This window comes from Pongo abelii, chromosome 3, assembly GCF_028885655.2.
Source record: "Pongo abelii isolate AG06213 chromosome 3, NHGRI_mPonAbe1-v2.0_pri, whole genome shotgun sequence".
NCBI classification, from domain to species: domain Eukaryota; kingdom Metazoa; phylum Chordata; class Mammalia; order Primates; family Hominidae; genus Pongo; species Pongo abelii.
The window spans coordinates 206,932,830-206,955,722 of NC_071988.2; the positions used below are offsets into that span (position 1 = coordinate 206,932,830).

The 22,893-nt window shown below is 41.6% G+C and overlaps 1 protein-coding gene across 20 annotated transcripts in view; it reads left to right on the forward strand.

Moving 5' to 3' along the window:
• The first annotated feature begins 106 nt into the window (after positions 1-106).
• Positions 107-22,893, forward strand: part of PRIMPOL (primase and DNA directed polymerase) — a 45,140-nt gene continuing 22,353 nt past the window's right edge. For 2 of the 20 annotated variants that reach the window (XM_024245465.3, XM_024245466.3), the window contains exons 1-8: positions 113-350; positions 2,466-2,543; positions 4,276-4,346; positions 7,438-7,676; positions 9,673-9,770; positions 12,072-12,201; positions 16,222-16,369; positions 22,503-22,790. In XM_024245465.3, the coding sequence (XP_024101233.1) occupies positions 4,298-4,346; positions 7,438-7,676; positions 9,673-9,770; positions 12,072-12,201; positions 16,222-16,369; positions 22,503-22,790 (952 nt within the window). In that variant the 5' untranslated portion in view covers positions 113-350; positions 2,466-2,543; positions 4,276-4,297. 20 annotated transcript variants of the gene reach the window in all.

The following is a 22,893-nucleotide window of genomic DNA, read 5'->3' on the forward strand; positions in this document are numbered from 1 at the left end:
CACCCGAGAACCCAGCCCCAGGCTGGGCCCCGGGAGGCGCCCGCCGCAGCACGCCCCGCCCCCGCACCCCGCGTTCGTCCTCCCGCCCTGGTCCCGCCCTCGCGTCCCGCGCCGGTCCTCGCGCTTTGGTCCCGCCCCGAGGGCCGGCCCGGCTCCCCCGCCCCGGATTTGAATTCTGGGTCTTCCTGAGAGTCCGCGGGCTTCCGCTCCCAGCGCGGGATTCTGGAGGGAAGTTGAGCGAAACTTGGAAACCGCGCCAGGCCCAACGGGTACCTAGAAGGGAGACAAAGCCAGGCCTGCTGCCCAGTTTGAGCTCTGGGAAGAAGAGGAGCAGGCCGGGACGCCCACCGGTAATTTCTGTCTCCTCTGCGATGACCTGAGGCCTTTGGGTTATCCCCAGGTCCCTCTCCCTAAATCAAAAGCCTTAACCTCCTGTCACCAGGGTGCCCGGCTAGAAATAACCAGGTCCACGCATGCTGTGTTTTCCACCATGTCAGGCTTCTATGGACGCTCTTTCAATCACAAAAGCCACGAGCTGCGTGGAGTTCCCAAGGAGGCAGTTCTCAGCACTTGCTGGTCACTGGGTAGTCAGAGCCTGGACACACAGGCTCAAGCCGCTCCACGAGTCATAGTAGTGTACTTAATCCACATATAAATGCTACAGGTTAAGCATCCCACAACAAAGTAGCATTTAATATCATGAGGAAAAAGAGATAAGACAAAGAGATGAACGAACCAATCCAGAGGGAGTGAAGAAGAGGAAAAGAAGCCTGGTTTGGGCCGAGAGGTCTTTCTGCAAAGACAGCGTCAATTAAGCCGGCTGTTTGGAGCTGCCGAAGGCCTCATCTTTTATAGTCACAGAGTCCTGTGGTGAGAACTGGTAATGGAAGAGGGTGCTGGTTTGTGTCCTTACCTGGTTGGATGCGGACTATTTTTTTATTTGTTTATTAAAGTGTAGTATCCTTGTTGGCAAATGCCCTATGAAATATAAAAATGGGGTCTTTTCCTAAGATGGAGTTATTAAAAATGGTTACGTCAAGGGTGTGCTATGTACTGCCCTACTGATCCCCTTCCTATTTTGGGTCATGAACTCATTTTAGACCCTGAAGCAAACTGTGAATCGTTTTCGCAGAAGAATTCACCAACACATGTGAGCACGACATTCTGCATCAGATTTCAAAAGGTTCTTGACATTCAGAAGTCAGATCAGGGACCCCATGGCAGAGCCTATTTCTAACACTTGCGCCTATTCGACTATAGGGACTATATTCTGCACAGAAATATACTTAGTTTTATATGTGGTTACCACTTGCTAAGAGTTTATTGCATGCTTTTACATTTTCATAATACATTTGTTTGTTTCATCCTTTCAACAATCCCTCGGGATAGCAATTCCAATTTAAAGAGGATAAGGTTTAAAGAGGTTAAGGCCGAGTTTAAAGAGGTTAAGTCCCGGCGCCGTGGCTCATGCCTGTAATCCCAGGACTTTGGGAGGCCGAGGCAGGTGGATCACGAGGTCAGGAGTTCGAGAACAGCCTGGCCAAGATGGCGAAACCCTGTCTTTACTAAAAATACAAAAAAAAAAATTAGCCGGGCGCAGTGGTGGGCGCCTGTAATCCCAGCTACTTGGGAGGCTGAGGCAGGAGAATCGCTTGAACCCGGGAGGAAGAGGTTGCAGTGAGCCGAGATTGCGCCACTGCACTCTAGTCTGGGCAACAGAGCAAGACTGTCTCAAAAAAAGAAAAAAAAAGGGTTAAGTAGTTTGCTCTTCCTAAAAAGAGAGTCACAAGAGTTAAACTCAGATCCCACAAATAAGACTTAGGCCTTTCTTTATCCCTCCTGAATTGAGTGAACACCAATGTTTGACAGTCCTTTTTCTGCCTCAATAAAACTGAGAAATAGGACCCACTCCCAACCTTAACAGTGGCTCTGCAGAGCAGTAATTTGCAAAGAGGGGACTAGTGTGGTTGAACTGGGCCTTATCCCATTGTGATGCCCAAACCCCTTCCTGTGCTAAACTTTCTTGCCAAAATGAGCAAGCATTAGCAGCAGTTTTCTGGTTTCCTGTAAATCATACTAATTTACTTAGTCTATGAACTTTTTTTTTTGAGACAGAGTTTCACCCTTGTTGCCCAGGCTGGAGTGCAGTGGTGCAATCTTGGCTCACTGCAACCTCTGCCTCCCGGGTTCACATGATTCTCCTGCCTCAGCCTCCCAAGTAGCTGGGATTACAGGTGCCTACCACTAGGCCCGGCTAATTTTTGTATTTTTAGTAGAGATGGGGTTTCACCATGTTGGCCAGGCTGGTCTCCAACTCCTGACCTCAGGTGATCCACCCACCTCGGCTTCCCAAGTGCTGGGATTACAGGCGTGAGCCACCGTGCCCAGCCAAACATTTTAATTATAGCAGAACAGTAGGCTGGAGGCAGTGTCTTCTGGCTGAAGCCAGTAATTTCTCTTTACAGAGGTGTCCCAGAGGTAACAGAACTTGATCTGGGCCTAGAAGGGGAAGAATTCGGGAAAGGCAACGTGGGGCATTCCAGGTAAGAGAAATGTGTGCTGGGTAGGGGGAGGTTTCTGGAGTGGCTCAGGAGAAAGGAGAGGTCATTATCAATTCATTTGGTGAGATGGTGGAAGATGAGGAATGAAATAGGTAAATGATTTAGGGGCAGATTCTGGAGGGGAGTTTAGACTTCATGACGTTAGTTTACCTGTGTGAGTTGAATGTTGCTATGAATCATTATCCCTGTGAAAAGTGATGAAAATGGTTTTAAGGGTGATTGGTCTGGCAGAGTTATGCTGTTTGGATGGGAGATCCTGTGGGGAGGATAGAAAGGAGGAACTGGAAAAAAAAAAAAAAGCACAATATATCGCTGTGTGTTTTCTTACTCCTTAAAGAGGATTTGGGGAAATTTAAATATGAGTTACTTCTGCTCAAGCATAGAAAGGCAAAGTGACTGAAGTGGGAGAAAAAAAGAAAATCTAGTCATTTATACTTAATTTCTGAAGGTGTTATTCATCCAGAAAGTGAACTTATATAATAATATTTTTGTAAATGCTTTTTGATCACATACTTTATAATAAATACTTTAGCAGTGGGAGAAATAGTACGAATGCATTCCAAGAGGCTAGAAAAAGGATTATATTAAGAAAATATTGTCAAATACCAGGATATTACCAAATCGTAGAACTAGAGTACTGGCAGAAAATGCAAAATACTCATGAATCTAATCTCAGGGTAGAGGGAGAATTTGGAGTTGGGGAATAGGAACTGACCAGTGATGAGAAAAAAAGAAAAAAGAAAAGAAAAAAGGGAGGGAGGAAGGAAGAAAAGAAGGGAAGGAAGGGAGGGAGGGAGGAAGGAAGGGAGGAAGGAAGGAAGAAGAGAAGGAAGGAAACAAGGGAAAGAAGGGAAGGAAGGAAGGAAAGAAGGGAAAGAAGAAGTAAGGAAGGAAGGTAGGTAGGTGAGAAAGAAAGAAACTGAGAGAACTAGGCTAGGAAGAACCATGGCCAGGCCGGCTTCAGGTCTTCCCAGAAACTGGTAAATAGGAAGCATGTGCCCCCTCCTTCAGCTGCTCCTGGAATGCAGGCCATCAAGTGTCACAGCTGGGCAAGGCTGGGCATAAACACAGGGAAGCTGGGGCTACTCAGGTCTGCGTCACCTCTCCCCTCCCATCCCTGCTGCCTCTTCTCCCACTATAGTTATTCGAAAAGAACTAACGTAGCCTTTTTTCTAGCTCGACCCCCTTAGGTTGAAAGATCAGTATCAACCATGCTTAAATAATCAAACATGGTTAAATAAACATTCTGTGCAATGTTAAGAATTAAATAATAGAAACTCTTTGAGCCCAATCTTTTATTTTATTTTATTTTTTAGTAGAGATGGGGTTTCACCATGTTGGCCAGGCTGGTCTCAAACTCCTGACCTTGTGATCCGCCCGCCTGGGCCTCCCAAAGTGCTGGGATTACAGGCGTGAGCCACTGCACCGGGCGGAGCCCAATCTTTTAAAATACAATAAAAGTTTTCCTTTGGAACTTGGAAACTATTACCAAAAATAGTTATAGTCCTTGAGTGGAAAGGAGCTTTGATACACAATTATGTAAAAGAAAGACAACACTTTTTCACCACCGGGAATGAAAAGCATTTCTAATATGGTGACATATTCCGCCAGAGGGGAGGGATGAGGAATGTGATAGTCCCAAACCAGAATGCCAGATGCCTTACTGTTCTCCATTTCCTTTGCTTTTTGTAATTCAACCCTCCTGCTGGACTAGACCAAGCCCCAGTTGTCTTCTGATGCTCACCCCAGCTGTTAAAATTTTCAAGCTGTGCAGACGTGAAGGGGGTATGATATATACTGAACTTCTCTTTCTTCTTCTGTTGATGCTCATGGTCTCCCCAGTTCAGTGAGTCTTAAGCTGTTTTTTCACTGTGACTCCATGATGTTCATGTGTGACACACTCCCATGGTCCTGCCAAGATTTTTATAAAATCACACAGTTTCTCATGAGAAAATTTCAGTGTCATGAAGTATGAATATCTACATAGTCATTTGTAGTCAGTTATCAGTTAGATACTAGCTAGCTTCAGATGTGATTGCATTCTGTGTTTATTTTCTTCACTAATAATCAATGGACTTTGTTAAAAGTTAATAAACTTCATGATAGAAAGTCAGTTTCTCAGGTTTATCTAAGTGTAGCAGATTTTTAGCTGTATGTGAAGCAGATCAAAGTAACTGAATACTCAGAATCTAGCAATAAGGAGCCATATCACTTTGTATTGACAAATTAAAGCAGTTTTTTTTTTTTTTTTTTTTTTGAGACAGAGTCTCACTCCGTCGCCCAGGCTGGAGTGCAGTGGCACAATCTCGGCTCACCGCAAGCTCCGCCTCCCAGGTTCACGCCATTCTTCTGCCTCAGCCTCCTCAGTAGCTGGGACTACAGGCACCCGCCACCACGCCTGGCTAATTTGTTTTGTATTTTTGGTAGAGACAGGGTTTCACTGTGGTAGCCAGGATGGTCTTGATCTCCTGACCTCGTGATCCGCCTACCTTGGCCTCCCAAAGTGCTGGGAGTACAGGCGTGAGCCACCGTGCCTGGACAAAGCAGTTTTTAAAAAAATTGCTTCATCTCCTCCATCCAGTGAATTGATATTTTCCCTAAGCATACCTGTTATGAAATTTACGTTGGTACCTTTAGAATTATATTTCTGTTTCCTAGTATATAATTTATATGTGGATTAGGTATAACTCTGAGAGAATAATCTTTCTTAGGTCTGTTATGATTGATGTCAAATTTGAAATCTGCAGATAATATGCCTCTGTTTTTTTTCTAACAAGGTCATGATGTTCTACCCCCCCTTTTTTTTTTTCTTTTCTTTTGAGATGGAGTAGTCCCAGCTACTCAGGAGGCTAGAGTGCATTGTCATAATTTCAGCTCACTGCAATCTCTGCCTCCTGGGTTCAAGCAATTTTCCTGTCTCAGCCTCCCAAGTATTTGGGACTACAGGTGCCCGCCACCACGCCTGGCTAATTTCTGTATTTTTAGTAGAGACGGGGTTTTACCATATTGGTCAGGCTGGTCTCAAACTCCTGACCTCAGGTAATCCGCCCTCCTCTGCCTCCCAAAGTTCTGGGATTACAGGCATGAGCCATGGCGCCCGGTCTACCCTCTCGTAATCTTTTTTTTTTTTTTTTTGAGATGGAGTCTTGCCCTGTCACCCAGGCTGGAGTGCAGTGGTGCGATCTCGGCTCACTGGCACCTCCACTCCTGGTTCAAACTATTCTGTTACCTCAGTCTCCCGAGTAGCTGGGATTATAGGTGCCCACCACCATGCCCAGCTAATTTTTGTATTTTTAGTAGAGACGGGGTTTCACCATCTTGGTCAGGCTGGTCTCGAACTCCTGATCTCATGATCCACCCACCTCAGCCTCCCAAAGTGCTGGGAATACAGGCGGGAGCCACCGCCCCTTGCCCCCTTTCTTAATCTTTTAGGGAGATTCTGGTTTTCCTTCCAGGAAATAGTCATTTGCCAATGAGTTTGTGTTGCTGCAAAGTTTTCTGCTAAAATTCAAGACAATGTTTGTCAACTCAATAAGCACAAATGTGTTACCAAAGAAATAGGACTTTACTGTTAAATGATTTAGTACATATTATTTCACTTAAAAAAAGCCCCAATATATCCATTTTCCACATAGGTAAATTATGGCAGAGATGATATTAATAAAGAGAGGAACTCCATTAATTACCTATTTCTATGTCAAAGCCAGCCCCAAACTTACTGGCTTAAAAAAGACAAAACAACCAAATTTATTTTTTCTTATAGCTCTGTGGGTTGGCTGGGCAGTTTGGTAGGTCTCTCTGGGACTCAGGCTTACTAATGCTTTGAATTCAGATGATGGCTGGATGTCCAGAATGGCCCAACTCACGTATCAGACTGCTTATGCTGGCTGTTGGCTGCAATTCCTTGGTTCTTTTCCATATGGGCTTTCATCCTCTATGAGCCTAGAGTTACGGCATGGCAATCTCAGGGTGGGACTCTAGGATAACCAAGTCTGCTGCAAAGGCACTCGTTAAACCTCTGCTTGCTTCACTTTTGTCAATGTGATGTTGGCCCAAAACAAGTCATATGGCCAAGCTGAGAGTCAGTATGAGAGTGAGTTTAGGTGCCATCTCTTGATGGGAAAAATGGCAAGGGGTTTGTGGCTGATTTGGCTGTTTTTAATCTAGAGTGAAAGTTTTCCCACTCTTCTAAAAACCTATTCTTTTTCTTTTGTAAATGAATTATAACCCCAAATTGGAAAATTATTGCCTGGCCCCCTTACTCTGGCATGGTTGACATAGAAGTATTATATAGAAAGAAAAATCATCCATTACTACAGACATCCAAAACTAGCCCAACTAAAAGTTGTGTTGAGAGAGAAGAGGAGACATGGACAGAAACAGAGGAAAAGGGAACTAAGAGCTGTACATTGGTATCTAGAAATGAATTCTACACTGAGAAATAATAGCACAAGAATGGGTGGACAAGGTCATAGCACGTGATACCATAAAATGGTTATAGTAAAAACCATAATGATACAAAAAGCACATATATTTACATGAGGCTTTGTAATTTAGAGAACATTTGCTTATGTCATCACATTTATCTTCAAGCTAAGTATATAAAGTACTCAAGATGATATTGATTCCCATTTTTCAGTTGATTAAACTAAGATTCAGGGAGCTTCATTAACCTGTCCAAGGTCGTAATACCATTAGATGAAGAACCAGGATCTAAGAATTTCTGATAACCAGCCTTGCTCTCGTTCTGTGGTAAAACTTCATGCAAAGAATAAACAAGAAAATAAGTGTCAGGAAGTGAGTTTTGAAACTTTATCAAACAAAGTATATTCTAAACAAAGAAATTAATGGCCTTTTTGTTTGTTGTTTGTTTTAGTAGTAATTGATAGAAATATTACGTGGGATAGGATTTATTCTCTCCACACTTCTGAACCAATGAATAGAAAATGGGAAGCAAAACTGAAGCAAATTGAAGAACGAGCATCTCATTATGAGAGGAAACCGTTGTCCTCAGTGTATAGACCAAGATTGTCCAAGCCAGAAGAACCACCCTCCATTTGGAGACTATTTCATCGACAAGCTCAAGCTTTTAATTTTGTTAAAAGCTGTAAAGAAGTAATTTCCTCCTCCTCCTTTTCTTCTTCCTCCTCTTCCACTTCCTCTTCTTCTTTCTTCTTCTTCTTCATTATAATTTCAGTTCTTTAAAAAAAAAATCTATTATTTGTCTTCATTTCAGGCCATGTATTCTACCAAGAAAATTTAATGGCAATCTTAATGGCACGTGATTTAGGAAAAATATTCCTGTGAATCATTAACCATTTAATTTATATTAGTAATGAAAAAGAATGACACGTCTAGTACCAATTAGTTTTTAAAAATTGTGATGATATTTAAATGAAGCTTTATGCTTAGAGGGAGGGGAACCATATTTATTTAAACACAGTAAGCAAGTAGGAGAAAGAAGTGTTAGCCTTTCAAAGAACATGGTGCTCAAAAATAAAAATCACTGGCCGGGCGAGGTGGCTCACGCCTGTAATCCCAGCACTTTGGGAGGCCGAGGCGGGTGGATCACCTGAGGTCCGGAGTTCGAGACCAGCCTGACCAACATGGAGAAACCCTGTCTCTCCTATAAATACAAAATTAGCCGGGCGTGGTGGCGCATGCCTGTAATCCCAACTGCTCCGGAGGCTGAGGCAGGAGAATGGCTTGAATCCGGGAGGCAGAGTTTGCTGTGAGCCGAGATCGCGCCATTGCACTCCAGCCTGGGCAACAAGAGCGAAACTCCATCTCAAAAAATAAATAAATAAAAATCACTAAATCAAGCAACAGATGTGTATTGCACATTCTTTTTTTTTTGGGCACTGTGGGGAATATAAAGAAATATGAAAGAAAAGATAAGATGCTTATATGATAGCATAAATGTGCTGTGAGTCTGATCACTGTTGCTGTATAAAATCTCCAAGTGCTGGAAGTTTTAGAAGGACCTCTCTTTCTCTAGTAAGGATAGGCTTACTCAAATCTCATGAGAATGGTTTAAGAAATACCTTTCTTAGTCATTTTGGGTAAACCTAATTCAAGCAACAGAAATTAAAATACTGACAGATTCATTTGAACTTGAATTTTAAAAAGATATAGATAGGGGTATGCTTGTTGGACTTGCTAATCACCAGTCTATAAAATTTATTTCAAAAAGATTTTTGTTAGGGTTAAGCAACTGAGTCCGGTGATTTTTCATTCATGAAAAGAAAAATATGCTCACCAGCTACCTTTAGCTAAGAGGAAACAAAAGAACTTGTGATGTATTCCTCTATTAGAAGAAACTTGTATGGCAGGAGGCATGAACAATTATATTTAAAGAACTACTGCAGTGATTAACCTTTAAAGAAATGGTTCCAGCTGGGTACGGTGGCTCACGCCTGTAATCCTAGCACTTTAGGAGGCTGAGGCAGGCAGATCACTTTGAGGTCAGAAGTTCGATACCAGCCTGGCCAGCATGGTGAAATCTCGTCTCTACTAAAAATACAAAAAATTAATCGGGCATGGTGGTGGGTGCCTGTAATCCCAGCTCCTTGGGAGGCTGAGGCAGGAGAATCGCTTGAACCCGGGAGACAGAGGTTGCAGTGAGTCGAGATCACGCCACTGCACTCCAGCCTGGGCAACAGAGTAAGACTCTGTTTCAAAAAAAAAAAAAAAATGGCTCCTACATACATTTTTATATGTACTAGGGAATTTACTAATTAATTTTAGTGCAAATCATTTATAATAATAAGTAGTTTTGAAAAATAAGTTTAATTTCATAAACTGAGAAATAAAACTCTCATAGGAAGTCAAACAAGTAATATTTTTAAGAGTGGTTTCTCTCCTTTTTTCTCTTCGGTCTGCATATGCTAATTGTTTTCACCTTTTATATGAATGATAAAAAAATAGGTATAATTAGATTTTGAATGGCATAAACCTAGTAAAAATTTGTCTTGTTTTTAATAATACATATGTTCAAATTACAGTTTCTGAAAACTTGAATGAAAAAATCTTTATGAACATTCAATAGCTACAGTTGAGTTTAGGTTTGTATTTTGTGAATTTTTCTGAATTCTTTTTTGATTTTATGTAGGACGTTCATGTATTTGCTTTGGAATGCAAAGTAGGAGATGGACAACGTATTTACCTTGTGACAACCTATGCTGAATTTTGGTTTTACTATAAATCCAGGTAGGTAGCATGCAGCAGAACCACACATTAAGCTAGAGTTTCATTTCCTTGCTAGGAATTTTGGTGAAATTAGTTCAGGCTGAATTGGCTTCCACAGTTCGTGACCACACTATTAGTTGCTCTTAGAATTGAATTCTGGAGTTTTCTTGTCATAGCAATGCTTGAGTATCTCACCAGGTGCTAGGAGAAAATAATCATGCACATACACGAATATACGCATGTACTCAAAGGGAGTTTTGAAATTTCTCTTTTGCAAACAGGTATTAAATTATACTATTAATCACAAAGGAATATTTATGTTATTTACCTAGTAATAAATATCTGCTTTATGTTGACTTTATTATTACTATTTTAAATTATTTGTTACTAGCTTTAGTTTTACTCTTGTTGCCCAGACTGGAGTGCAGTGCCATGGTCTCAGCTCACTGCAGCCTCTGCCTCCTGAGTGCAAGTGGTTCTCCTGCCTCAGCCTCCCGAGTTGCTGGGATTACAGGTGCCCACCACCATGCCTGGCTCATTTTTATGTTTTTAGTAGAGACGGGGTTTCACCATATTGACCAGGCTGGTCTCTAACTCCTGACCTCAGGTAATCCACCCACCTCGGCCTCCCAAAGTGTTGGGATTACAGGTGTGAGCCACCGCACCTGGCTTATTAGCTTTATTTTGACTGAGTGATCAATTCAAGTATTTCTTTTTTCTTTCTTTCTTTTTTTAAATTTTTAAAATTTTTTTTGAGACGGAGTTTTACTCTTGTTGCCCAGGCTGGAGTGCAATGGCGCAATCTCGCTCACCGCAACCTCCCTGAGTTCAAGCGATTCTCCTGTCTCAGTCTCCCAAGTAGCTGGGATTACAGGCGCCTGCCACCACGCCTGGCTAATTTTTGTGTTTTTAGTAGAGACGGGGTTTCATTATATTGGTCAGCCTGGTCTCGAGCTCCTGACCTCAGATGATCTGCCTGCCTTGGCCTCCCAAAGTGCTGGGATTACAGGCGTGAGCCACCGTGCCCAGCCGTATTCAAGTATTTCTCAGACTTGTGTAATGTATGGAAAAGGAGAGTAAATTGTTAGCATGCCCTATATTGATTTAGAATACTTGTATTCAAATGTTGCTAAGTAGCTTCAAATATGAAACTGGATTTATTTATGTTTATATACATGCAACACCAGTTAGAGTTGAATGAAAATCATTAAGATTACGTGACAGATGTTTTGCTGAAACTCAGTCTCATCTTCCCATGTAAATATGGAACTGACTGCTACAGGGTGTGTATGTGTGTATGTGTATGTGTGTGTTGAGTTCCTCCACTACCTGTGCCACCTGATGATACAATTTTCACATAACTTTTCCCTCTTCAAATTATTACAAGTCCTTAATTTGTATAGGATGCCATCCGACTATCACTTAGCCCAAATTATCATTTGCAAATTAAGTCAGCATCTCTCCCTATTTAACCCATGTCAAAGTCATTCCTCTTAATGCCAGAAAGAATGTAACTGCAAACGTGAGCGTTGAGAGCTTATCAAAGTCAGGTGATTCCGAATTTTTTAACCAATTTTTAAAATATTATCTTCCAATGAAAATACAGAATTTAAAAATTCTTATGGAAAATTCATGGAATCCCAAGAATATGGAATCCTGAAAAGAACATTTTCTTTCAAAGAAAATTTGTTTCATGGTGACACTAAAAACAAATATAGAGGTATTACACAATATCAAACTCATCTGTCAATAAATAACACTGTAAGATTGACTGTATTTTCCAGTTAAATAATGTTACAGGATATAATTGTTACATTTTGCTTGATGGAAACCCTTGATACGGTGAGCCATAAACCTACGGTGAACAGTTCATTTTATCATGTTCTCATTTCATACTTGTATGTAGTGAAAGCACAGTTAACACAGTACTTGCAATGTAAGATAGACTGCCGTGATTCAAAAGGTATAAGATAGAGGCTGGGCGTGGTGCCTCACATCTGTAATCCCAGCACTTTGAGAGGCTGAGGCACGTGGATCACTTGAAGCCAGGAATTCAAGATCAGCCTGGCCAACATGGCGTAAACCCTGTCTCTACTAAAAATGCAAAAATTAACCAGGCATGGTGGCGCGTGCCTGTAGTCCCAGCTACTTGGGAGGCTGAGGCAGGAGAATCGCTTGAACCCAGGAGGAGAAGGTTGCAGTGAACTGAGATCACACCACTGCAGTCCAGCCTGGGCAACAGAGCTGACTCAGTCTCAATCAATCAATCAATCAATAAAGGTATAAGATATCAATTTAACAATCTTGAATTATTCAATTTAGAAAAAATCTCTTACACTGCTATGAAGTTATTCCTGAAAATGCTGTGTGCAAGCTTTATTTTGATTTGGAATTTAACAAACCTGCCAACCCAGGAGCTGATGGGAAAAAGATGGTTGCATTACTCATTGAGGTAAATGGCCAACTCAAGTTTTTCTTATTTCTATCTATTCATCTCTTCATTGGCTTATTCATTCAGTGAATTCAGCCTACATAATATGTAGGTTCTGTATCTCTTCTTTTTCTTGCTACTCTTCCTTTTGACTTTAGGATTTTTTTAATATTACTTCTATGAGTAAACTGTGAAAAGGAAGGAAAGTTCAATTTGTGTTCATATATTTTGCAATTTTACTGTCTGGTAAAAAAAAATGCTTTGAAAAAGATGTCGGTTTGGAAATTTTCTATATTTTAAAATTATATATTAATTCTCTGACTTCCATTACGAATAGCTGACTTTGGTAAAAGCCAGGCAAAATAATTTTTACTGTAAAAATTGGGTACTGAGATGAACCTCAAGAAGACTGACTACAAATAGTATTAGAATTTTCAAGCTTGCAGGAATTTTGGAAATCATCTTATCTTGTCCCTTTCGAAATGAGGAAATTAAGGCCCAGACGAAACTAATTCCTATTCAAGGCCCTACAGCTAGTAATGGTAAAACCTTGTCTATAATATAGTTATCACTATTTTTAACTAAGAGAAAAAATATTGTAGTTCTTTATTTTTGATTTAGCTGTGTCAACCAGGAAGTTACTAATAAAAGGAATAGCATGGACTTGTGCAGCTAAGTTCTATTAGGATTATTTCAGAAAAAATTTTCAGATTGTATCACAGGAAGTTGTGTTAAAATTGTATTGACTATTATTCAGCCTAAGTGTAGGTACTGACACTTATTGACTAGCTATTTTTCTTTTAAATGTTAACTGAATAATAATGTTATAGATTACCCATTTTATAACTTTTAAAATATATCCAAATTAAAATGTTTTTGATAAAGAATATCTGCTAATATTCTCTGTTGGACCTCTACATGCTTGATTTTAAATCATTGTGAAAATGTATGTGAATGCTATTTAAAAAATATGTAGAATGTTAGCTTTATCCTGGCTTTGAAGCAGAAGAAATATATATAAAGTCCCCCACCTTCCCCCAAAAAAAACCCCAAATTATGTTTTTCTTCAAATAGCCATTGAACCCTTAAAAATAAATTTAGATGCTTATTTCATTATAGCTGGTAAATTCTGTTTAATTTTAAACCTTAATAATAATAATAATAATAATTATTATTATTATTATTATTATTTTTGAGATGGAGTCTCGCTCTGTCGCCCAGGCTGGAGTGCAGTGGTGTGATCTCAGCTCACTGCAATCTCTCTCTCCCAGGTTCAAGCAATTCTCCTGCCTCAGCCTCCCGAGTAGCTGGGATTACAGGTGTGTGCCACCATACCTGGCTAATTTTTGTATTTTTAGTAGAGATAGGGTTTTGCCATGTTGGCCAGGCTGGTCTTGAACTCCTGGCCTCAAGTGATAAACCCATCTCGACCTCCCAAAGTGCTGGGATTATAGGCGTGAGCCATTGTGCCTGGCCTAATTATGTTTTTAATAATTCATAAGTATTGACTTTCTTCTACAGTCTAAAGTAAGATTTCTTGTGTAGTTTCTCTGTGGGCTACAAGGAACCTCGATTCAGAGATTTTCACTGCCACTTAACATTGCATATTAAGCAAAGAAGTACTTAGAAACTAGAAATATTTCTAATGAAATGAACACTGGAGCAAATTTCATTTGTAACACATATTAATAAACACTGGTATGGCAAAGACCATGTAGGTGTTTAGAATTTTTTTCTCCTTATTCTTTATACCACTTTGTCCAAATGAGTCTTGAGCAGCTAATCTGCATCAGCAAAACTGTGGGAAGAAACTGTAGAAATCTAAGTTCAAAATTATACAGCATTTTTATTTAACATGTTTACCATGTTGATAGAACAGTTCTCACTGGATTACTTTACTTAATATAATGCTTTTTATAATGATTACATTGAAATTAATTTCATTTATTGGTTACTTTGTATGCAATAAGTTTATAATCCAGTAAGTACTTTTTCCTTTGAGTCTTACTGTGAGGAGGCATAATTAGGTTAGCTCTTATGTTAATTTAGCAGATGGTTAATAATAATTGGTGATAATGGAAAATACCCTTTGGTTCAGTGGCTAAACTGACACATTTCAATAAGCCCCTTCTCCCCCGTTAGAATGAATTCTGGTGCTAATGTATTAGGACCATGTTTCAGGGCAACATTATCCACTCATATAAGTTTAACTTCTGGGTTTTATAATTTAATTATTTAAGTAACTTAAAGTTTTAATTAAAGTTAATCTTGGGAAATAGAATTTAGGAGAATATGATTACTTGTCCTACCTAAAGCATCACTAAATGTATTCTCTGTAGCTCCGAAAGTACAGAAGTTGACTTCATTCATCAAACAGTTTTTAGTCTCTACTAAGTGTCAGGCACTGTGCCCAGGCACTAGGATTACCAAGTGGTAAGTCAAAGGGACATAATTTCTGATGGCATACACTTTGTAGTCTAATGGAGGATAACAAATTACGATAGATTTAGCTGCCATAATAAAGACGCAAAATTAAACTGGCTTAAACAAGACAGAAACCTATTTCTCCCCCAAGTAATATCTAATGTGGCTCTGTACTGTTAGGGACTAGGCTTGTTGCTTTGCTGTCCCTAAGATGTTGCCTTCTTCCATTGTCCAAAATGGCCCATACCACTGTGTCTGCATTCTAGTCAGTACAAATGGAGAAGGGGAGGGCATGCCCTTTGCCTGTTAGAGGATCACTTAGAAGTGGCATACTTTCCTTCTCACATCCCATTGGCCAGACTTAGCCACACCCTGCTGTAGAGGAGCCTGGGAAATGTAGTCTTTGTTCTGGATGGCCTCCAATCTAGCTAAAAATTGGGATTCTGCATCTACAGAGGGAGAGAACAAATATGGAGGAAGAGCCCCTGTAATACAGAGGAAACATGTCAAACTAATCACATAAATCAACCTAAAATTGTAGCCTTGTAAGTCTATGAAGAGATAAAGAGTATATAGGGGGAATTTGATGTAGAGAGGGAAATCAAGGAAGCCCTCTCTGAGAAAGAATTTACAGAAGAGTAAAGCCAGAGGGCATGAGGGCAGTGTGGTGTTATAAGAATGCCAAAATATCATTAAAAATACAATTTATTGCCTAACTTTTAGGTATCTAAACTGACGGCTGTTCATAAATATTTTTGCTCATGTCAAGATAATATTGCATGGTAGTTCTTAGTAGCTTCATTTTGCAAATGAGAAGATTGAAGCTTTAGGGACTTGTCCTAAGGCTGCACAACCAAGGCTTTTAAGCAGTTACACGTGCCAGGCGCTGTGCTAAAACTTTCATTTTCTTGTTTATTCCTTAAAGCAACTCCAAAAGGTAGCTGCTATTATTATTCCTGTTTAGCAGCTGGGAAATGTTAAGGTTTAGATTTGACCAAAGTCATAGAGCTAGCAGATGGCAAAGCCAAAACTGACACTGAGCTGTCTCTGACTCCAGCCCCCATGCTTGCTGCCTTTCTATTGTGCGTGGCCTTCATGCCCATTGCCATGTATTCTCAGAGGTTGTATTCTTAGAGCTGGATTCAGGCTCAATATGAACTAGACACTTTCTGGTAATTAAAACCATGAAAAAAATGAATTAATGACTTTTTTTTTTTTTTCTGAGATGAAGTCTCACTCTGTCACCCAGACTGGAGTGCAGTGGCACCATCTTGGCTGACTGCAACCTCTGCCTCCTCGGTTCAAGTGATTTTCCTGCCTCGGCCTCCTGAGTAGCTGGGATTTATAGACACCTGCCACCACGCCTGGCTAATTTTTGTGTTTTTAGTAGAGACTGCGTTTTACCATGTTGGCTAGGCTGGTCTCAAACTTCTGACTTCAAGTAATCTGCCCGCCTTGGCCTCCCAAAGTGCTGGGATTACAGGCAGGAGCTATCGCGCCTGATCAGAAATTAATGACTTTTTAACTCATAGATGATATTTAAAGAGATGCTTATTGCTCATAGAAAAATTTTAAAACAAAAAATATAAATTATTTGTGTTTTACTTGTGTTTTTAGTATGTGTGTAAAGCACTTCAAGAGTTATATGGTGTTAATTGCTCAGCTGAAGATGTTTTGAACTTGGATTCTAGCACTGATGAAAAATTCAGCCGGCATTTAATATTTCAGCTCCATGATGTGGCATTTAAAGATAATATTCATGTTGGTAAGTACACTGCTTTTTAAAAATCATGGAGTTGTATTCAAAACTCGTATGTTCTTATTCCTCTTAAAATTTTGTGCATACTTATCAAGTTTTATGGTCATTAACTTATCCTAAAAAATGTGATGTGGGTTGAGAGCTGTGGCTCACGCCTGCAATTCCAGCACTTTGGGAGGCCATGGTGGGCGGCTCACTTGAGGCTAGGAGTTTGAGACCAGCCTGGCCAAGCTGGCGAAACCCTGTCTCTACTAATTGGCCGGGCATGGTGGTGCATGCCTGTAGTCCCAGCTACTCGGGATGCTGAGGCACAAGGATTGCTTGAACCCAGGAGGCAGAGGTTGCAGTGAGCCAAGATCACACCACTGCACTCCAGCCTAGGCAACAGGGTGAGACCCTGTCTCAATAAAAAAAAATGGCAATGTGCTTCTTCATGTTTTCAAGATGTTCCCTTAGCTTTAGACCTGTCTTTTTGTTCTAGACACATCAACCTATTCAGGACATCTTTGGCATTTGCATCTCTAATCATAGATACTGGGATGGCCATCCATGTCCAGATAGTGGTTTCTGCTCCAACATGATTTACTTCAGTTTCCTGGAAAGTTCATGAGAGGCCTTTCCATTTCAAGCCTTATCTGCAGTCTCGTTTCTGGATTTCTGACCTTTGCTTCAGCCTTGCTTTGGGGCGTCGGTCTCAGGTCGTATGAAAGATGGCTTGTTTATTGTTCCAGGCAGAGCTTCAGGGCTGGGATAATCCTAGATGTACGAGTCTGAAAGTGAAACCAGATTATTGATGTCAGACCTGGGCCCAGGTGTAAAACACAGTCAGTCCTAAGGACAAACACATAGTTATAATATGGGAACACCATATGAAGGTCTGAATAAAAGCCAAACCCTGAGTGCTTATCAAAGCAGGGGTGGGGCAAGGGTCCAAACAGCAGATGATTGACTGAAGCTCAGGTAACAGGTAATTCGGTTCAGAGCTGCTAGTGTCTTAGAGTTTCACGGCCACCTAGAGTAAAAGGTGTGGACATAGTCACTAAAGCACTGGCATGAAAGCCAGGAACCTGATTTCTGGATAGGGGGAGGTGACCACAGAGACCCAGCGTGCTGTTTTCACAAGGCTCTCGTCACCTGCCTGTTTCCTGGTAGCTCAGCTGGACGTTCCTTCTCGTTCTCTCTCCCTCATCCTGTGAGAAACACATTCACCCGTCCAAACCCAAAGAATGGACTTAGAGGCATGGAGAACAGTGAAAGTGAGACTTTTTTTTTTTTTGAGACAGAGTCTCGCTCTGTCGCCCAGGCTGGAGTGCAGTGGCACGTTCTTGGCTCACTGCAACCTCCGCCTCCCAGGTTCAAGTGATTCTCCTGCCTCACCCTCCCGAGTAGCTTGGACTACAGGTGTGTACCACCATGCCCAGCTAAGTTTTTATACTTTTAGTAGAGGCGGAGTTTCACCATGTTAGCCAGGATGGTCTTGATCCCCTGACTTTGTGATCTGCCCGCCTTGGCCTCCCAAAGTGCTGGGATTACAGGCGTGAGCCACCATCCCTGGCCGAAAGTGAGACTTTTAATAACGGCCTTACAAGACTGGGTGTCTGGTAGACAGGCACATTCAGGGCAGTTACAGCAGGTAATTTATCTCCTAGCACGCAAGTCCCTCCCCCATTTCCTCACTGGCTGAGTACTATGGGCTTAACAATCTTCCCAGACATCACCTAAGTTTCATTATCCCCCTTATAAGCTTATACCCCATCCCCTTCCCCACTTGAGTTTTGATTTCCCAATAACAAACTTTCTTCCTTTTTATGGGCTGACCCCTCCTCTACATTCTGTTCACTTATTATGACTTTCTAGGTGCATGAGCCGTGTGGTTTGTTACATTTGCAGGCTGGCTGCCAGTACTTAGATTTATCATGGCTTGAAAATGAACCATTTAAAATGTTTTCTCACAATCCCTTAGGTATTAGTAATGGTAGAGTCCATCTTTGACCCTCTTCCCACTCTATCCTCACCCTTGATCAGCCATCATCATGGCTTTGATATGCATCTATGTTGATGACTCTGAAATCTTTATCTTCAGCCCAGATTGTTCTAGACGTCAGACCCATCCAGCCAGCTGCCTCTAAACACTCCCCACACAGACAGTTCCAACTTGGCATGTCCTGTGCTGAGCTCCTCATCCTTCCCCAGAGTCACATCTTCTCCGTGATGTGTGTATCAGTGAGTGGTGTCACCAGTTACCCAAGTAGACACGTTGGTATCATCCTTGCCTTCTCTGTACCTCTCGCCCTACTTAGCCAGTCAGCTGGCTAGAGTGAGCTGATTGATTCCGCCACCTGTGTGCCTCAAACCCTCCAGTGAGTATTCGCTGCCTTCAGGCAAAAGCATGGATGCCTTAGCTTGCAAAGCGAGGCCCACTGTGCTCCAGCTTCATCTTCTGACACCCTGCCCTTTGCATTCAGCTCCTATCCTGGGCCACATTTCCTCTAGTCCTTGGGCCTTTGAACTTTTGGATGCTGCTGTCTAAACCATTGTGCCTCCAGATTCACCTGGCCTGTTAGGATTCTGTAGACATTAAGCCATGTGAGAAGCTGTTTCTGTCACATCTCAAACCCTAAGCCTTACTTAGATTAGCGTTCCTCTGGGTTGCAGAGAACGTCCAGGGCTTATTGTGTCAAAGCATTTACCACTTCCTGAGGTCATTTCCTGTTTTCTTTGTCATCTCCTCTATTCTACTTAATGTTTCTCTAGGGCAGGGACTGTTTCTTACTTTTGTATTTCCAGAGCTTAGCCCATAGTAAAAATATCATTATCAATAATATTACTAATATTATTAATATAAGAATAACAACAGCGATTATAAATACAAGTCGGCAGCCTCATCTCCCGCCACCCTGCCCTTTTCATTCAGCTCCTATCATGGGCCACATTTTCTGTAGTGCTTGGGCCTTTGCACTTGCTGATACTGCTGTCTAACACAATGTGGTCTGTTCACCTGGTCCTCTTTAACATTCATGCATTCATTCAGAAGGTATTCATACATACCTTTAGGGACTTGTCCTAAGGCTGCACAGCCAAGGCTTTTTAAGCAGTTACATGTGCCAGGCACTGTGCTAACTCCTTAGTTTCATTTTCTTATTTACTCCTTACAGCAACTCCAAAAGGTAGGTGCTGTTGTTATTCCTGTTTAGCAGCTGGGAAATGTTAAGGTTTAGATTTGACCATAGTCGTAGAGCTGGCGGATGGCAAAGCCAAAACAGACACTGAGCTGTCTCTGACTCCAGCCCCCGTGCTTGCCGCCTTTCTGCAGTGTGTAGTCTTCATGCCCAGTGGTATCTGAATAAATCCCTTCCAGATGATCCAGATGAATGCTTGAATAGTGAGGAGGGACTGCCGCCAGGGTGTGGAGGCAGAGCACCAAACAGGCTGTTTCTTTGCTTGCTGTTTACTGGTCATCGTCTGCTCCATGACTACTAGCCACAGGCCGAAAGCTGAGAATCTGTTGCTCACGAAGAAGGAGAGAATAGAAATTTGTGAGGTACCAGCAGTTTCTGCAACAGGTATCTTCTGAAAGCAGATGGCATTCATCTGGGCTTTCAGTAAGATTTCATTGTATATAGTCAAAGGTAAGAAAGGCTTTACAGTCAAAACAGCATAAGCAAAACTATAGAGATAAGAGTGCGTGGCTAATTTGGGGACAGTGAATGGTCTAGTGTGGCTAGAGAGATGTGATCAGGCCTTGTCCTGGGCTGCCACCTCAGCCCCTTTCCCCTAGAATTAGGAGCTGCCAGAGCCAGAGGTGCAGAGAATATGAAGTAATTCAGAATTTTTCCTTGTTTCTTCCCTTAGTGTGTCTTCTGATGACATTTCTAGTTGCTGTCGTCAGCCTTTCAGAAAAGAGAATTCAGTTAAATGTAAGAGATCATAGATCTTGATCTGCCTAAAAATACTCTTCTGCCAGTTTGCTGTCATATGTGAAATTTCTATGACTGACTAGTCTTTTGAGTTATTTCCAGCAAATAAGATAGTTCCTGTCCTCATGAGGGTTGGGGGCAATAAGATCCTGGAAGGGAAGTAGAAAGTAGTGTGGTTTGCTGGACCAGTGTGTTAGCGTTGATGCTGGTGACAGTCATCTTGTCGTGGTCCTGGCCATGGTCGCTCCATGCCAGGGTTCCAAGACCTGTGGCCTCCCTAGCACTGCCATTGCCACCATTTCTGCAACCATGCACTCTCTTCTCTTATTGTCTGGGGTCAAGTAGCTGCAATGTTATGTTTTCAGGAAAATTAGCTTTATCAGTTTAGATTTATATTGCTTTCTTGTCCTTTGATATGTTGTGATTTATTTTCACTTGGTGTTTACTTTCTCTCCCTCATTCCAGAAGTAATCCATCCTGTACCAGCATATCATTGCAAGGACCAAATGCTTTTGCTTTGATTTTGACATTTAGTGCTTTATAAGAAATTGGATTTGTTTCTTTGAGTAGGGAAGTAATTTTTTTTTTTTTTTTTGTGAGACAAGAGTCTCTGTCACCTAGGCTGGAGTGCAGTGGTATGATCTTGGCTCACTGCAACCTCCACCTCCCAGGTTCAAGCAATTCTCTTGCCTCAGCCTCCAAGTAGCTGGGATTACAGGTGCCCAGCACCACACCTGGCTAATTTTTGTATTTTTAGTAGAGATGCGGTTTCACCATGTTGGCCAGGCTGGTCTCGAACTCCTGACCTCAAGTGATCCGCCCACCTCAGCCTCCCAAAATGCTGGGATTACAGGCGTGAGCCACCACACCTGGCTGAGTAGGCAAGTAATTAAATCTAATGTGAAGAAAGAAAAATTTGAATTCAGAGCATGCATTTGTTATAATGTAAGGGCCCAAGCCTTTCCGGTAAATAAAGTGAAGAATGAATCTAAACAATAACAGTTCTACAGATTAAAATTAAATTTTTTTACATTATTGCATTTCTTGAGTATTGTTACACATGAAGCAACTTAATAGCCAAATTATTTGATTTCATGGTGTAAATAATATGTCTGAGTTTGAAGAAGTTCTGAATTTTCTTACCAACTTTTCGTGGACAGATAGTACTGCCGTTACTCTGAGTTCTTAGAATAAATGTTGAAGTGCAGTAAATGTATCGAATTGCTTTTGTTGCGGATGTTAGCTCCGAGGCCGAGGCCGTAGTCCATTGTGTGCCCAGTTTGAGGCAGAGGCAGGAGCAGCAGCCTAGGGGCTGACGGCTATGAGAGCCACGGTTTGCAGGGCATGTCGTGGCAGGTAAAGGAGAGAAAATAAGCTCTTGAGAAATTTGCCAGCACCCCGACTCCCCAAGATTTCCTCAGTGCTTCTGTCTGTTAGCTGAGCAGCAGTTTCTTCATATAAACCTTCATTCTTCATTATTATTATTATTATTTTTATGATCCCTTAAGGGCACGCGAGCCCTTCCTTCTTCAATCATTGAGTGTGAAGATGAGTCCTCTCAGTATGTATTAATAAGTAGTGTTTTCTTGATGACAGCCTCTTAGGCTCAGGCCCTACCGGCAGCATTGACGCATCTTCTCAAATGAACTTTCCCTACTAAGATAATTTGTTTACATCTGACACCAGGCTCCCAAGTCAATGGAATTGAAAAGGTAAAAGATTTCACAAAAGGGAGGAAGTCATAGGAGTGGCATATAACGATTTATAGCAACTCGGTTTTTTTCTTTTTTTTTTTTTTTTTGGTAAGATGGAGTCTCGCTCTGTCACCCAGGCTGGAGTGCAGTGGCATGATCTTGGCTCACTGCAAGCTCCGCTTCCTGGGTTCACGCCATTCTCCTGCCTCAGCCTCCCGAGTAGCTGGGACTACAGGTGCCCACCACCACGCCTGGCTAATTTTTTGTATTTTTAGTAGAGATGGGGTTTCACCATGTTAGCCAGGCTGGTCTCGATCTCCTGACCTCGTGATCTGCCCACCTCGGCCTCCCAAAGTGCTGGGATTACAGGTGTGAGCCACCGCGCCCGGCAGCAACTCAGTTTTGAAACCAGAAATAAAAAAATGGTTTTCTGTGTAAAACTGTCATATGTGGATTCCTGGTTAGACCTTAAGATATGGTGTGTGGAGAAGAAGAATCAGGTGAATCATAATAGCTTTTTTCCCTCAGGTAATTTTTTGAGAAAAATTTTGCAGCCTGCTCTTGACTTGCTTGGCACTGAAGATGATGATAGCGCTCCAGAGACAACAGGCCACGGATTTCCCCATTTTTCGGAAGCACCTGCAAGACAAGGATTTTCTTTCAACAAAATGTTCACAGAAAAGGCTACAGAGGAAAGCTGGACATTGAATTCAAAGAAACTGGAGAGGCTGGGGTCAGCTGAGCAAAGCAGTCCTGACCTTTCATTTCTAGTTGTGAAGAATAACATGGGAGAGAAGCATCTTTTTGTAGATCTCGGTAAGTAAGATTGACAGCTGTCTCTATCAGATGGTCCTGGTGCTTTCGTGAGAGACGGGTTGGTGCCCACTCGTCACCGTGCTGGGGATTTTTGCTTCCTCCA